Genomic DNA, 13,137 nt, shown 5'->3' with positions numbered 1-13,137 from the left:
CCATTTTAATTGCTGCACCATTGGTGGCTGCCCCTTCAGTTGCCTAGGCCTAAGCTCTGGAACTCCTTCCCTATACCCCTCTGCCTCTCTACCTAGCTTTCCTCCTTTTAAGAACTCTTTTAAAACCAACCTCTTTACCTTAATATCTCCTTATGTGACTGTCATATTTTGTTTTATTATACTCCTGTGAAGCATCTTGGAATGTTTTATTATGTTAAAGGTGCTATATAAATGAGTTGTTGTTGAATTGAGAGGTAAGCCACTCATCATAGAATACTGAGCTTCTGACCTCTGGTAGCCACAGTGCTTATGTGTGGCTGGTCTAGTTTAATTTCTGATAAATGCTGACCCCCTCACCCTGCCCACACCCCAAGATGTTGATAGTGCCGAGTTTAGTGATGGTAATGCCAGTAATGGTGGGCAGCCATAAAGGTGGGGCTAAAGTGTGGCGAGTCGAAGAGACTTAGCAGTTGGCAGGAAAAAAGACAAAAGCGCAAGGGGAGAGCCAACTGTGTAACAGCCCCGACAAGCACATTTTTCTGCAGCACCTGTGGAAGAGCCTGTCACTCTAAAATTGGCCTTTATAGCCACTCCAGGCGCTGCTCCACACACCACTGACCACCTCCAGGCGCTTACCCATTGTCTCTCGAGATAAGGAGGCCAAAGAAAGAAAGAATGCCAAAGGCATTAAATCTAATTGGGAGATGGTTAAACACTGTTGCTGGACATGGTCATTGCTTGCCACTTGTGTGGCCTGAATGTTGCTTCCATCTAGCAGCCCAAGTCTGGAAATTGTCCAGATAATGCTGCACATTGGCATGGACTGCTTCATTATCTGAGGCATTACAAATGAAGTTGAACACTGCACAATCATCAGTGAGCAGCCCACTTAAGACCTTGCAAGCTACCAAATGTACCTATCCTCTTTGGGATCAACCAGGCTGCATCCAGCACCACATACAGTGCCATTGTTCAGTTAAATCAAGTTTGAGTGATACAAGAAGGAATTTTCCGCTTCCTATTACCAAGGCAAGTTTATTTCGCTTTTCCTGTATGAGTCATGTTTAATGACACCAAACTTGTTCCCATTTGGAAATGCTCTCTTTCTTTGTTAACAATCTGATGGTAGCACAGTCGAAGTTCCCAAAGAAAATCAAAATGTTTTGTTTCTTTAATACAAGAATTACAGATTGTTTTTAATATGTCATTAGTACATCTGCTGAGTGAGCCACATTGTACATCGAGCTCTTCTCTGGTGTCAGACCCACCGGCCGTCCACGTCCGCCTTAAAGACGTCTGCAAACGCGACATGTCCTGTAACATTGATCACAAGTCGTGGGAGTCAGTTGCCAGCGATCATCAGAGCTGGCGGGCAGCCATAAAGGCGGGCTAAAGTGTGGCGAGTCAGAGACTTAGCAGTTGGCGGGAAAAAAGACACAAGCGCAAGGGGAGAGCCAACTGTGTAACAGCCCCGACAAACAATGTTATCTGTAGCACCTGTGGAAGAGTCTGTCACTGTAGAATTGGCCTTTATAGCCACTCCAGGCGCTGCTTCACAAACCACTGACCACCTCCAGGCGCTTACCTATTGTCTCTCGAGACAAGGAGCCCAAAGAAGAAGAAAGAAGACATCTGCAGAGTAGCAAGTTGGTTTGTGTGTTTATATAATATATATAAAACAAACTTACTAGTAACGAATCATTTGCATTGTGAAAACTAAGACATCCTTTTTAGTTTCCACATTGTAAATATTTATGTGGTTCCATTGCTACAGCCAAGTTAGAAAATTGAGTATTTAGTGTAGTTAACTCCCTTATCCTATTGGCCCTGTTATCATTGGCCCTGTTATCTTCGTTCACTGGTAGTGAGAATGGACTGTGCTGCAGTCTATGATTGTTTCCTTTGCCACCTCCAGCCATTCTCTACCTCATATTTCAGTGACAGCCAACTGAGGTGGTGGTGGTGGCTTGATTGCTTTTTGTTTTGAACAACAACAGAGAAGAAAAATATCAAAGGTCTGCAGGGTTAGATTACAGATATGGAAATCTTGATTTTAAAAGAATTGAAATTGTTGTGCATCTTTTACATGTACTCACCTGAAACCATACCAGTGTGGAAAAGAGTCCTAACTGTAGACATGAAAAAATAGATGTCTTCCTCTTTTGGTTACTGTGAAAACCTATATATTTCCATCTTTTGATCTATTTATATTTTCAGTGTTGTAAATAATTTGTTGTAAATGGGTTTTTATTAAATAACATTGTGTACCTAGGATAGAACTTCAAACAGTAACTGGCAACATCCCACCCTAAGGCCCTGTGTCTTTTATTGAACAGTACATTCCAGTATTACTACTGGGACTTCACACATTGAATCCAATGTAACCAAACAAAACAATAGTCAGTCTTTACACAACTGCAGCTGACCCAGCAGACTCAGATAACTAGTCTAATCGCAGACCTGTGTCTCCAGGACATTAACCTGAGCTTCTGGATTACTAAAATAAAAGCAAAATACTGCGGATGCTGGAAATCTGAAATAAAAACAAGAGTGTGGAGTTTGCAAGTTCTCCCTGTGTCTGCGTGGGTTTTCTCCGGGTGCTCCGGTTTCCTCCCACAAGCCAAAAGACTTGCAGGTTGGTAGGTAAATTGGCCATTATAAATTGTCACTAAGAGGTAGGTGGTAGGGAAATATAGGGACAGGTGGGGATGTTTGGTAGGAATATGGGATTAGTGTAGGATTAGTATAAATGGGTGGTTGATGGTCGGCACAGACTCGGGCCGAAGGGCCTGTTTCAGTGCTGTATCTCTAATCTAATCAAAAAAATGCTGGAACCACTCAGCAGGTCTGGCAGCATCTGTGGAAAGAGAAGCAGAGTTAACGTTTCGGGTCAGTTCCGAAGAAGGGTCACTGACCCAAAACGTTAACTCTGCTTCTCTTTCCACAGATGCTGCCAGACCTGCTGAGTGGTTCCAGCATTTCTTGTTTTTACTTCTGGATTACTAGTTTAGTGACTTCATCATTATGCCACCTGTCATCTGCATTCATCTTGTCCAACTGGCTGCTTTTCATGGGTGAGCCTGGACAGTAGATGTCATGAGGTTATTCAACAGCAAAGGTAATGCCAGCTGAACCCAATATACTTTCAGCTTGATATCATGTGCACATTCAGCATTTGCTAAATAAATGTGAAGCAGCAATCGTGGCTTGTCGATGCCTCATGTCAAGAATACTGAGGACAGTTGTAGCAGCACTACCACAGCTGTGATCAGATGGCTTTGCACCCTCCTAGCTTATATGGAGCTACTGATCGAGCTTCTGCATCTCCCATTCACTTCTAAAACTTAACTAATACCATGATTCACACAGCATCACAACAGCTGCATGACTACCAGTGGCATCAGGTTACTGTGCTAATTGGGCGTCTTGTACATCTAACAATACAACTTTTGAAATTTAGTTACAAAATACGAAGAATGTTTATGTATATATTAAGGAAATAAATTCTCCCACTATATTTATAAAAATTAATACACACTGTAAAATATATGAACAGCTGATCCTGCACTGAGTATGGGATGAGAAGCTGTTGAAGGTGCAGTATTGTGGGGGAGGCAGTGGTAATGTCACGATGTGTAACCCAGAGGCCTGGGCTAATGCTCTGGGGACATGGGTTTGAATCCCACCATGGGCAGATGGTAAAGTTTGAATTTAATTAATAAAAATCTGCAATGAGAAGCTAATCGAATGGTGACCATGAAACCATTGTCGCTTGTTGTAAAAACCCATCTGGTTCACTAATGGCTTTAGGGAAGGAAATCTACTGTCCTTTACTGGTCTGCCCTACAGGTGACTCCAGACCAGGAATGTGGTTGACTTAAAATTAGGGATGAGCAATAAATACTGATCTAGCCAGCGACGCCCACATCCCACGAATGAATAAAAAAAATTCAGGGACATCCAGCATATTCACAGGCTTAAAAACCCTGCACTTGCACTTCCTTCATGAATCATCAGCAATACTAACTAAATCAGAACCACATCTCTGTGGTCCAGTTAATTTTAATACTTATTTTTCCCAGTGGAAAAGCAATGAGGTTCTCCATTAGTTTAAATTACTGTACCTTCAGAACATTTCAATATTAGTATTTGTGTTTCTAATGGCAAATACACTGGTTATTGAATATCTGAATGTATGAGACCACTGTGATTGGATTCAGTGGCCTTGGCAGAAAGGAGATTTCCTCTGCATGTAGAATGTAGCAAAATCATAAATGCGTTCTTTAAAAATGAGAGTACCATTTGCCACTCCATGCATAAAAAGGAAATATTCCTATCCCCACCATTTATCATTGTATTTGCACATAATCTATTAGAACGACCATGAATGAATACCGTGTTAATATTTCACTGTTCATATGTAAACTGGCTACTAAGTTGTTCAGTCATTGCAAAACTTTTGTCGCATTCTCCAAATTCAGTGTACACAATAACAACAACATGCATCATGCAAGCTCAATCTATTCCTGTTCAGTTTGCTCTTCTGTAGGCATTCACTTACGTATTGCGGAATGCTTCTACAGCCACTGCCCTGGAACTCACTCAGGTCGCTGTTATTCTTATGCGAGTCTTGATCATGACTACTGGTAGGCTATCTATCTATGGACGACATCATAGCCCAAACTGATCTCCCCCTCACCTGGCAGGGAAGTGTAGCAATCGGTGGAAGGAACACCCATCCAATTTCCCCCTCCCAAGTCCACAGTGCTTGTTGTGCTGCTCATGTTTTCTTGGTTGAGATCATTTGACTTGATACAAACCAGGGATTGAACCTTGTACTTTCCCACTCTGATGACTGTCGCTGTGATCGTCCAAGGAACCCACTTAGGACAGAGATGAGAAGAAATTTCTTTACTCAGCGGGTTATGAATTTTTGGAATTCTCTACCCCAGAGGGCTGTGGAAGCTCAGTCATTGAGTATGTTTAAAACAGAGATTGACAGATTTCTGAATACAAATGAAATAAGGGGATATGAGGATAGTGTGGGGAAAAAGGTACTGAAGTGGAAGATCAGCCATGATCGTATTGAATGGTGGGGCAGGCTCAATGGGCTGAATGGCCTACTCCTGCTCCATGTTCCATAGATTCACAAACCTCTTTTTTAAAAAAAAAAATCACCACAGTTAGTGATTGAAGCAGAGATCATGTCAACGTTTAAGAAGAGAGAGGTGGTTGAAGGAAAAGAGAATAAAGAGATGTGGGAATGGGGCAAGCACATGGGTTTAGAATTACTGCTCATCTGGTTTGACCAAACAAATTATTTCCATATTGTAATTTCTATGTAATTTTCCTTAGTAGCCATCAGAGGAGTTCCCCTTAAATGACTTGGGGTTGGTATCTTCATTCCTGGATGCTGATTTTAAGTAAATTAGTTTAACATTCATTGAGTCACCTGAGAATGGCAAGAGAGGAGAACAGGACAAAAATAATTGAAATTCAAGGATCTGCTCCTGCTGTATACATTCCAACTGAAATGTGCCCCCATAGTACCTTTTGACATAAATCCAACATAAAATTTCATGGCAGAGCAAAACTTTTGCATAAATTGACATTCGATAGAATACTGGATCTTTAGATTTCAGTTTCCTCCATTTTTGGGTGGTGGTTATTTCCCTCACGTTTAGGGGAGTAAAAACAATTGGAGAGGATTTTCATTCTCTTGTTTATCAAAGGTCTGTTCTCGCAAATCGTTCGGAATCCATCCTCTTGTAAACTGTCTGTTTCATCTGTTGTCAGCGAGTGTTCTGCTGTGACAGTGGGATGGAAATATTTGTAATAAATGCACTTTACAATCAGGCCAAGCAGATATGTCGATGATATTGCAATAAGGAGTGGTAACGTATAGCTGGCAGTTAAAACTGGGTCTCTATAGAGCCACCAAAATCCAACTAAGATCCCACAATCCACGGCCATGAATGAGTGATAAATAATCTGTCTGATGCATGTTTTTCCCTCAGCAATGGTAAACCAGGTGAAATACAAGATCACTGCCACGGTACACCTGTAGAAGACCTCTTCAGGAAGGCTGTTCATGAAGGTTGTGCCTTGCTGCCATGCCCAAAATAACATGGGCAGCCAAATAAGAGCAAAGTGCAAGATGGCATACAGTTTGAATATGGTTGCAAACAGGGCAATGCTGAGAATCCTGGGAAAGATGAGCAAAAGGTTAAAGATGAAATAAAGCACTGCAGGCATGAATCTAAGACTCATTTTGTCAGGGAGAGATGTGCGCAGGGACTTGTGAAAATCCAGAACAGCCCAGACAATGGAGAGTAAAGAGGCGGCAAAGGAGAAATCTGTGGAAATTGAAACAACAATGAGTGGACAATGCATGGAAAGATTCATCAAACACTTAGTTGCTTAAACATTTTATTTAATAGCACAGAGACCAAGATATATTTTGGAGGAAAGTGGAATTAGCCAGGGGCTCATCATCCAGTGAGGATAGGACTGGCTTTGGTGATGATGCTTCATATTTGAATGGCTTGCTGACACACTCGGTCCGATTTCAACTCTGAATAGGTTTGGCGTGAGTACAATTGGGCTCGCTAGTACTGTTTCTAGATTCGTTCTGAAGATCAGTCACTTGTGCTAAGAACTGGGCTCCTTGGAACTAATCCCCAATAAGACAGCCCTCGGGAGAGGATTTTACGAAGGGGTCGAGTGGGGCAAAGGGGGCAACCTTTGTAAATTAGTGATGTAATTGTGGGAAAACAGCACTGGTACTGTTCCAGAAAAATTTATGCCTTTAAAAAAAAAAGAAATTGGTCTGTAAAGTGAAGTATTGTGTTTCATATGTGAAACAAATCTGTGTTTAATAACTGCTGCCTGATGCAAGAGTCCTTTGAGAGTTTAAATTTGCCATATGCTTTAGGTAGCTGTCTTACTTTAAATGGAATCTCTTTCTCCCATCTGCATTATTTAGCAGCACCAAGTAAGATCTGTAAAGAGTGGGATTTCCACTTAACTGTGAGATCTTGAAATTCTATCTGCTGCTGTACTCGGCCATAGTGAGTGGCCGACTGGCATCCCATCAAGGCAGAAACAGGAGCATTGTGCTTATGTTATTGGATTAGTAGCCAGAGGCCTGGACTAACAATCCAGAGACATGAGTTCAAATCCCTCTATGATGACTGGATTGTTGCCAAAAGCCCTCAATCACCAGTGTCTCAGAGTGAAGGAAATCTGCCGTCCTTACCTGGACTGGTCTACATGTGACTCCAGATCCACAGCAATGTGGTTGACTCCTAACTGCCCTCTGAAACATTCTAGCTCACCACCACCTTCTCAAGGGCAATTAGGGATGGGCAATAAATAGCCAGGGATGCCCACATCCCATGAATGAATTTAAAATAAATGGTCCAGCAAGCCACTCAGTTGTCAAGAAAGTACTCATCACTACCTTCTCAAGGGCAGTTAGGGATGGGTAGTAAATGCTGGCCTAGCTAGTGACCCATCCTGGGAATGAATAGAAGTGTAGTAGTGGGAGGCCAGTGCACAGCACGGTGTTGAGCCAATGACAGATGAGAGGAGGGGATGTAGTGGTGGGTTTTAAAGCCAATTAGAAACTGAAAAATATTTTTTTTTAAATCAGCTAAAAAGGCAGAATGCAAAATGAGAACTGAAACACCAAAGTAAAATGCAATTCAACAGAATTTACAATTAACCAAAATTTCCTAACTAAAATGAACTTAACAATATGAGATATCATCAGAAAAAAAAACCTGCTAAGGAAAACTAGAATTCCGAAATGTAGCATGCATGCATGAATTCCAATAAATATCACTTAACAGCTATCAAAATCAGCGAGATTCCTCAGTTTCAACTTGTACTTTGAAACGAGGGTACACAAGCCTCAAATGAATTCTATGCCCCCCCCCCCCACCTCCTTCAGAAGGTTAGCTCCAAAGTTCTGGCTTGGAGATCAAGGGCAAATAGGAACGGGCAACAAATGCTGGCCTTGCCAGTGATGCCCACATCCCATGAAAGAATAAAACAAAGTCTAATGCCAGTCTACCTCCTGCCCAGAAGCTGTTTTTAGAGTTTTCGGTATGAATACCATTTATACCTGCCCCCCGCGCCATTAGAATGTAGTTCCCTGTCAACCAAACTGGTTCATTAAAGTTTTCTATCTGCACAATTCACTCTGCTGACTTTCTTGAATAGCCATGCAGATGGATACTTACTTTGGCCTAATGGATCAAACTAGTTTTAAAAGGTGCAGTTATATGAAGCTGCTCTTTAGAATCATTATAACCTTAATTTTTTTTGTAACTTTGTAAATTTGTTCTAGGTTTTGCATTTTACTACTTTAATCCGGGCACTGCCTGGCTCGGGTATAAAATTGAAACCCGACCCGACCACAGCCAACCCGGGCCCGAGTCCTTTAATTTTTTTCGCACCCGACCCGAATATTGATCATCCGTTCCGGCATCAGCAGGCTATTCCTGCAGATGGAGTTGTGGGGAATCATGGGTGAGTCTGATCCCGTGAGTTCTCGGAGGCGGCACTGTCCAGCCCGATCCAAAATGCTGGACTCGGAATATAGACCCGACCTGACCCGAACCCTGACACATGTAGTCGGGTCTGGTTGGGTTTGGGTCGGGTAGCCAGACTTTACTGCTGATACACAGTTGTCCTCCTTTAAGGAAAGGTGGCTGAATCGAGTTTTGATCTGCTTACTGTAGGAGTTAGCACTTACACTGGTGAAGCTCCACCTGGTTTTTCAGCAGAATTATGTACAGCATCAGTGTGAGTTGAGGAGCGCTTTCAAAAATGGCCTCGAAGAGTCGTAACATGCTGATGTCGTTGACCAGATAAATGGCATACTGCAAGCCCATCATGTCATTTTCTTTGCACATTTGAAACCCCAGCTTCAGTGCTGCTACGTATCTGATGGAACAAAGTGCAACTGATAAAGTAGCAACCTGGTGTGTCCTCGTAGAATCATAGGAAGTTTACAGCACAGAAAGAGGCCACTTGGCCCATCGTTACCATTCTAATCCCACCTTCCAGCATTTGGTCCGTAGCCCTGCAGCTTACGGTATTTGAGGGCATATCCAGCCTTCTTTTGAATGAGTTTGAGGGTTTCTGCCTCAACTACCCTTTCAGGCAGAGAGTTCCAGACCCCCATCACCCTCTGGGTGAAAAAACCTTTCCTCATCTCCCCTCTAATTTTTCTACCAATCACTTTAAATCTATGCCTCCTAGTCACTGACCTCGCTGCTAAGGTAAATAGGCCCTTCACCTCCACTCTATCCAGGCCCCTCAAAATTTTGTACATTTCAATCAAATCTTCCTTCAGCCTTCTCCGTTCCAAGGAGAACAACCCCAGCTTATCCAATCTTTCCTCATAGCTGCATTTTTCCAGTCTTGGCAACATCTTTGTAAATCTCCTCTATACGCTCTCTAGTGCAATTACATTCTTTCTGTAATGAGGTGACCAGAACTCCACACAGTACTCAAGTTGTGGCCTAACCAATCAGTTATACAGTACCAGCATAATCTTCCTGCTCTTATATTCTATACCTCGGTTAATAAAGGAAAGGATTCCATATGCCTTCTTAACCATCTTATTGACCTGTCCTGCTCCCTTCGGGGATCTGTGGACATTTACTCCAAGGTCCCTCACTTCCTCTACATGTCTCAATATTTTCCCATTAATCATGCATTCCTTTGCCTTGTTTGACCTCCCCAAATGCATTACCTCACACGTCTCCGGGTTGAATTCCATTTGCCACTTTTCTGCCCATGTGACCAGACTATCAATATCTTCCTGCTGCCTACAGCTATCCTCCTCGCTATCATTCACATCTTTGTGTCGTCTGTAAACTTCTTGATCATGCACCCACATTTATGTCCAAATCATTAATATATACCACAAAAGGCAGGGGACCCAGTACTGAGCCCTGCGGAACACCACTGGAAACAGCCCTCCAGTAGCAAAAACACCCGTCAACAATTACCCTTTGTTTCCTGCCGCTGAGCCAATTTTGTATCCACCTTGTTGCATTTCCCTGGATCCCATGGGATTTTATTTTTTTAACCAGTCTGCCATCTGGGATCTTGTCAAAAGCTTTGCTATAATCCATGCAGACCACATCAACTGCACTACCCTCATCTATCTTCCTTGTTATTTCTTCAAAGAATTCAATCAGGTTGGTCAGACAAGATCTTCCCTTAACAACTCCATACTGACTATCCTTGATTAATCTGTGTCTTTCTAAGTGACAGTTTATCCTGTGTCTCAGAATAGATTCCAATAAATTGCCCAATACTGAGGTTAGACTGACTGGCCTGTAATTATTCGGTCTATCCCTCACTCCCTTTTTCAACAGAGGTACAATATTTAGCAGTCTCCAATCCTCTGGCACCACACCTGTATCCAGTGAGGACTGGAAAACGGTCAGACTTTCTGCTATTTCCTCTCCTGCTTCTTTTAACAGCCTGGGGTACATTTCATCTGGCCCTGGTGTTTTATCAACTTGCACCTTCTGTTTCTTAGACCTGATGATAGATATGGATGAGGAAGGCCATTCAGCCCATTCTGATTCATCAATCTCTCAAGCTCTACAGTAGCTCTACAGCATCCAACTATCTCTTAAACAATTCCTACATATTCATCTCTGCCCAAAAACCAGTCCCATGTATTGATCATGCTTTGTGTTAAGAACTTTGTGACTACAGTTCTAAATTAACGTAGTGTTCTAGATACAACCTTTTGGGTACAGTTAAATATCTTGTGGCCCTCTTTCAAGGCTGAGGAGCCCGAATACCAACAGCAAGTTCTCAATCTTCCAACAAGTGCTTGGTGCCCGTCATCTGCATCACTTGGAAGTATCATCACAACTGGATGAATGTTTCCTTTATATAATTTGCTTCTGATAAATTACAAGCCAGCTTTGGGCTGCCTTGTCTGAAAAGAGGGAAATATCGTGTCCTTCACAACCTCAGACATCTCAGTGCTTCACAGCCAAGGTACATTTTGAAGTCTCATCACTTGTAGGAAAACCCAACAACCAATTTGCGAACAGCAAAATCCCACAAACAGCAACTGGATACCAACCAGACAATTGTTTTTTTGTGATGTTGGTTGCAGGATAAATAGTGGAACACTAGGGAGAACTCCCTTGCATTTCTTCAAAATAGTGCCATGGGATTTTTTTTTTTTACATCCACCCGACGGGGCAGACAGGGCCTCGGTTTAACGTCTCAGCCAAATGATGGCACCTCCAGACTCTCTTGGTACTGCACTGGAGTGTCAGCCTCGGTTTTGTACTCCAGTCCCTGAAGTGGGACTTGAAGCAACAATCTCCTAACTCAGAGAGACGCAGCTGATACCTCAGATGAAGAGAACCTGTTTTAGGGCACTGCCAAAACTCTCTGTAACTGACCACCAAGAACACAGGCTCAAGCTCCACTGTTTAGAATGACTGGGGACCTTAGGGCCAAATATTAAATGGTACAGTTAAGACAAAAATAGAACATTACTTTTCAAGCAATCTAGGAGAGTAGGACTAGAAAACATTAATTTAAACTAGCAATAAGAAAGTCTAAAATCAGTATTTGTGGACTGTCATAAAAAGGCAATGAATGTTTGGATACATTACTGAACAGCTGGAGCAATAGTTTGGGTGTGTTCTGTAATTATTTACATTATGAAGCTGATAAGAACTGCCTTAAACCGACTGTAACAGGACAGTGAGAAGAGAAATGGTCTGACACATGGAAAAGGGAAGACAGACAGTGAGAGAAAATGAGTCAGGGTTGGTGGGGACACAGCCAGAAAGAAACATTGAATAATGATGAGACCGATGCTGCTCCATTTAAATTAATGGAACTTTTGTTACTTGTTTACAAAGAGGCGCATTGTAAAGGCCAATAGAAACATCACCATTCCAACTAAGATCAGCGAACTCGTCAGAACTGTGGATCAAGTTCCCCTAGTTACCCCCCACCCCGAGCCATCAGCAACACAACTGATAGCCCTGACTCTCTCTTCCCCCAATGTACTATATCAATACCCCTTACCTCCTTGTCTCTCAACACCCTGTTCTCTACCCCCCCCCCTTCTTTTCAAATCCTGTTTTCCCACACTCTCCGTCTCTTTTTCCCTGTCCATTCCTTGTCTCACTCGTCCCTGCCTTGTTCCTTCCTCCATCTGTTTTGCAATAACCCTTTTCCTCCCTCTATCTCCAACTCTCTCCCACCTCCCCCTGGTGTAATTTATGTCGCTGCCTCTGTCTGCGTGGCGATACTGACCTGACCAGGAATCCCAGCTGCAGCCCGTGTAACAGCCCCAGGACACGCTCTCCCACCAAGCTCTTCAGCGCTGGCAGTCCGGAATTGGATAGGTTCTTCAGCTGCTGCCGATCCCCGGCAAACCAGCACCAGCTGAACAGCTGAATGAGCACCGAGCAAAAGAGCACCAAGAATAACACGGCGCCGCCCCAGAAATAATCTCCTGCCAGGAAGAAAGAGGTCACCACCCAGGCATCAGTCCCAAGATCGAGGACAAAAGTGACCAGCCCGATCCAGTTAAAGATCAGATCGCGCACAGAGAAACGAAGCTCATCGTCCCAAGCCATCTTCGCAATGAAACAATAGGGGAGACAATTTGTCATTGATTTTGGAGCTGGTCTCTTACTTGAGCTTTGTAACTTTTGGTTCCGGTTTGTGTTGTTGCTGCTGCAGATACATCACTCTGCATCTTCCCTCCTTGCACTCCCTGGATTGCATGCTGTTTCATTTTACTTCCAGCTCAGTTTAATTGCTATGGTTTAAAAGGAATTCCCCCCTCCTGTTCTTTATATGGTAACTTTTGTTTGAACACAACTGCGGAGGAAATGAAAAGTCAGGCAAGAGTGAACAAAACTTTTACATGTTCTTCTGTGGCACCCTCTAGTGTTATGTCCTCACTCCAAGAAATACTCTGATGGTCAAGAGTGACCCATTGACAAAATCTCACTGAACTTGGTGTAAAAACGTTACCAACACACAGCTCCAAGAGAGAGGTAAAATTTCTCCCATTTCATTTGATCAGTAAAGTTGAACCAGTACAAAATAAGAGTTCTCTGC

The 13,137-nt window shown here is 42.8% G+C and overlaps 1 protein-coding gene across 1 annotated transcript; it reads right to left on the bottom strand.

Annotated features, from left to right (window-relative positions):
• Positions 1 to 2,932: 2,932 nt before the first annotated feature.
• Positions 2,933 to 12,931, bottom strand: LOC137347273 (XK-related protein 8-like). Its single transcript, XM_068011611.1, has 3 exons — positions 12,322 to 12,931; positions 8,762 to 8,952; positions 2,933 to 6,356 (listed from the first exon to the last, which is right to left on the bottom strand). Exons 1-3 carry the CDS (start codon positions 12,681 to 12,683, stop codon positions 5,632 to 5,634), a joined length of 1,278 nt encoding a protein of 425 aa, XP_067867712.1. The 5' UTR covers positions 12,684 to 12,931; the 3' UTR covers positions 2,933 to 5,631.
• Between the last annotated feature and the right edge of the window lie 206 nt (positions 12,932 to 13,137).

This window comes from Heterodontus francisci, chromosome 31 (genome assembly GCF_036365525.1).
Source record: "Heterodontus francisci isolate sHetFra1 chromosome 31, sHetFra1.hap1, whole genome shotgun sequence".
Classification (NCBI taxonomy): domain Eukaryota; kingdom Metazoa; phylum Chordata; class Chondrichthyes; order Heterodontiformes; family Heterodontidae; genus Heterodontus; species Heterodontus francisci.
The sequence above is the reverse complement of the archived record's forward strand: the minus strand, read 5'-3'. Positions and strand labels throughout refer to the sequence as shown.

What these genes read in the sequence shown, in the direction of transcription:
- LOC137347273 (XM_068011611.1), bottom strand. Translation starts at nt 12,683, where the DNA reads ATGACAAATTGTCTCCCCTATTGTTTCATTGCGAAGATGGCTTGGGAC. An exon ending in CAGCTGGGATTCCTGGTCAG is followed by an intron (nt 8,953 to 12,321) that starts GTCAGTATCGCC and finishes TTGTTCCATCAG; the next exon opens with ATACGTAGCAGCACTGAAGC. An exon ending in CCAGGTGGAGCTTCACCAGT is followed by an intron (nt 6,357 to 8,761) that starts GTAAGTGCTAAC and finishes CAATTTCCACAG; the next exon opens with ATTTCTCCTTTGCCGCCTCT.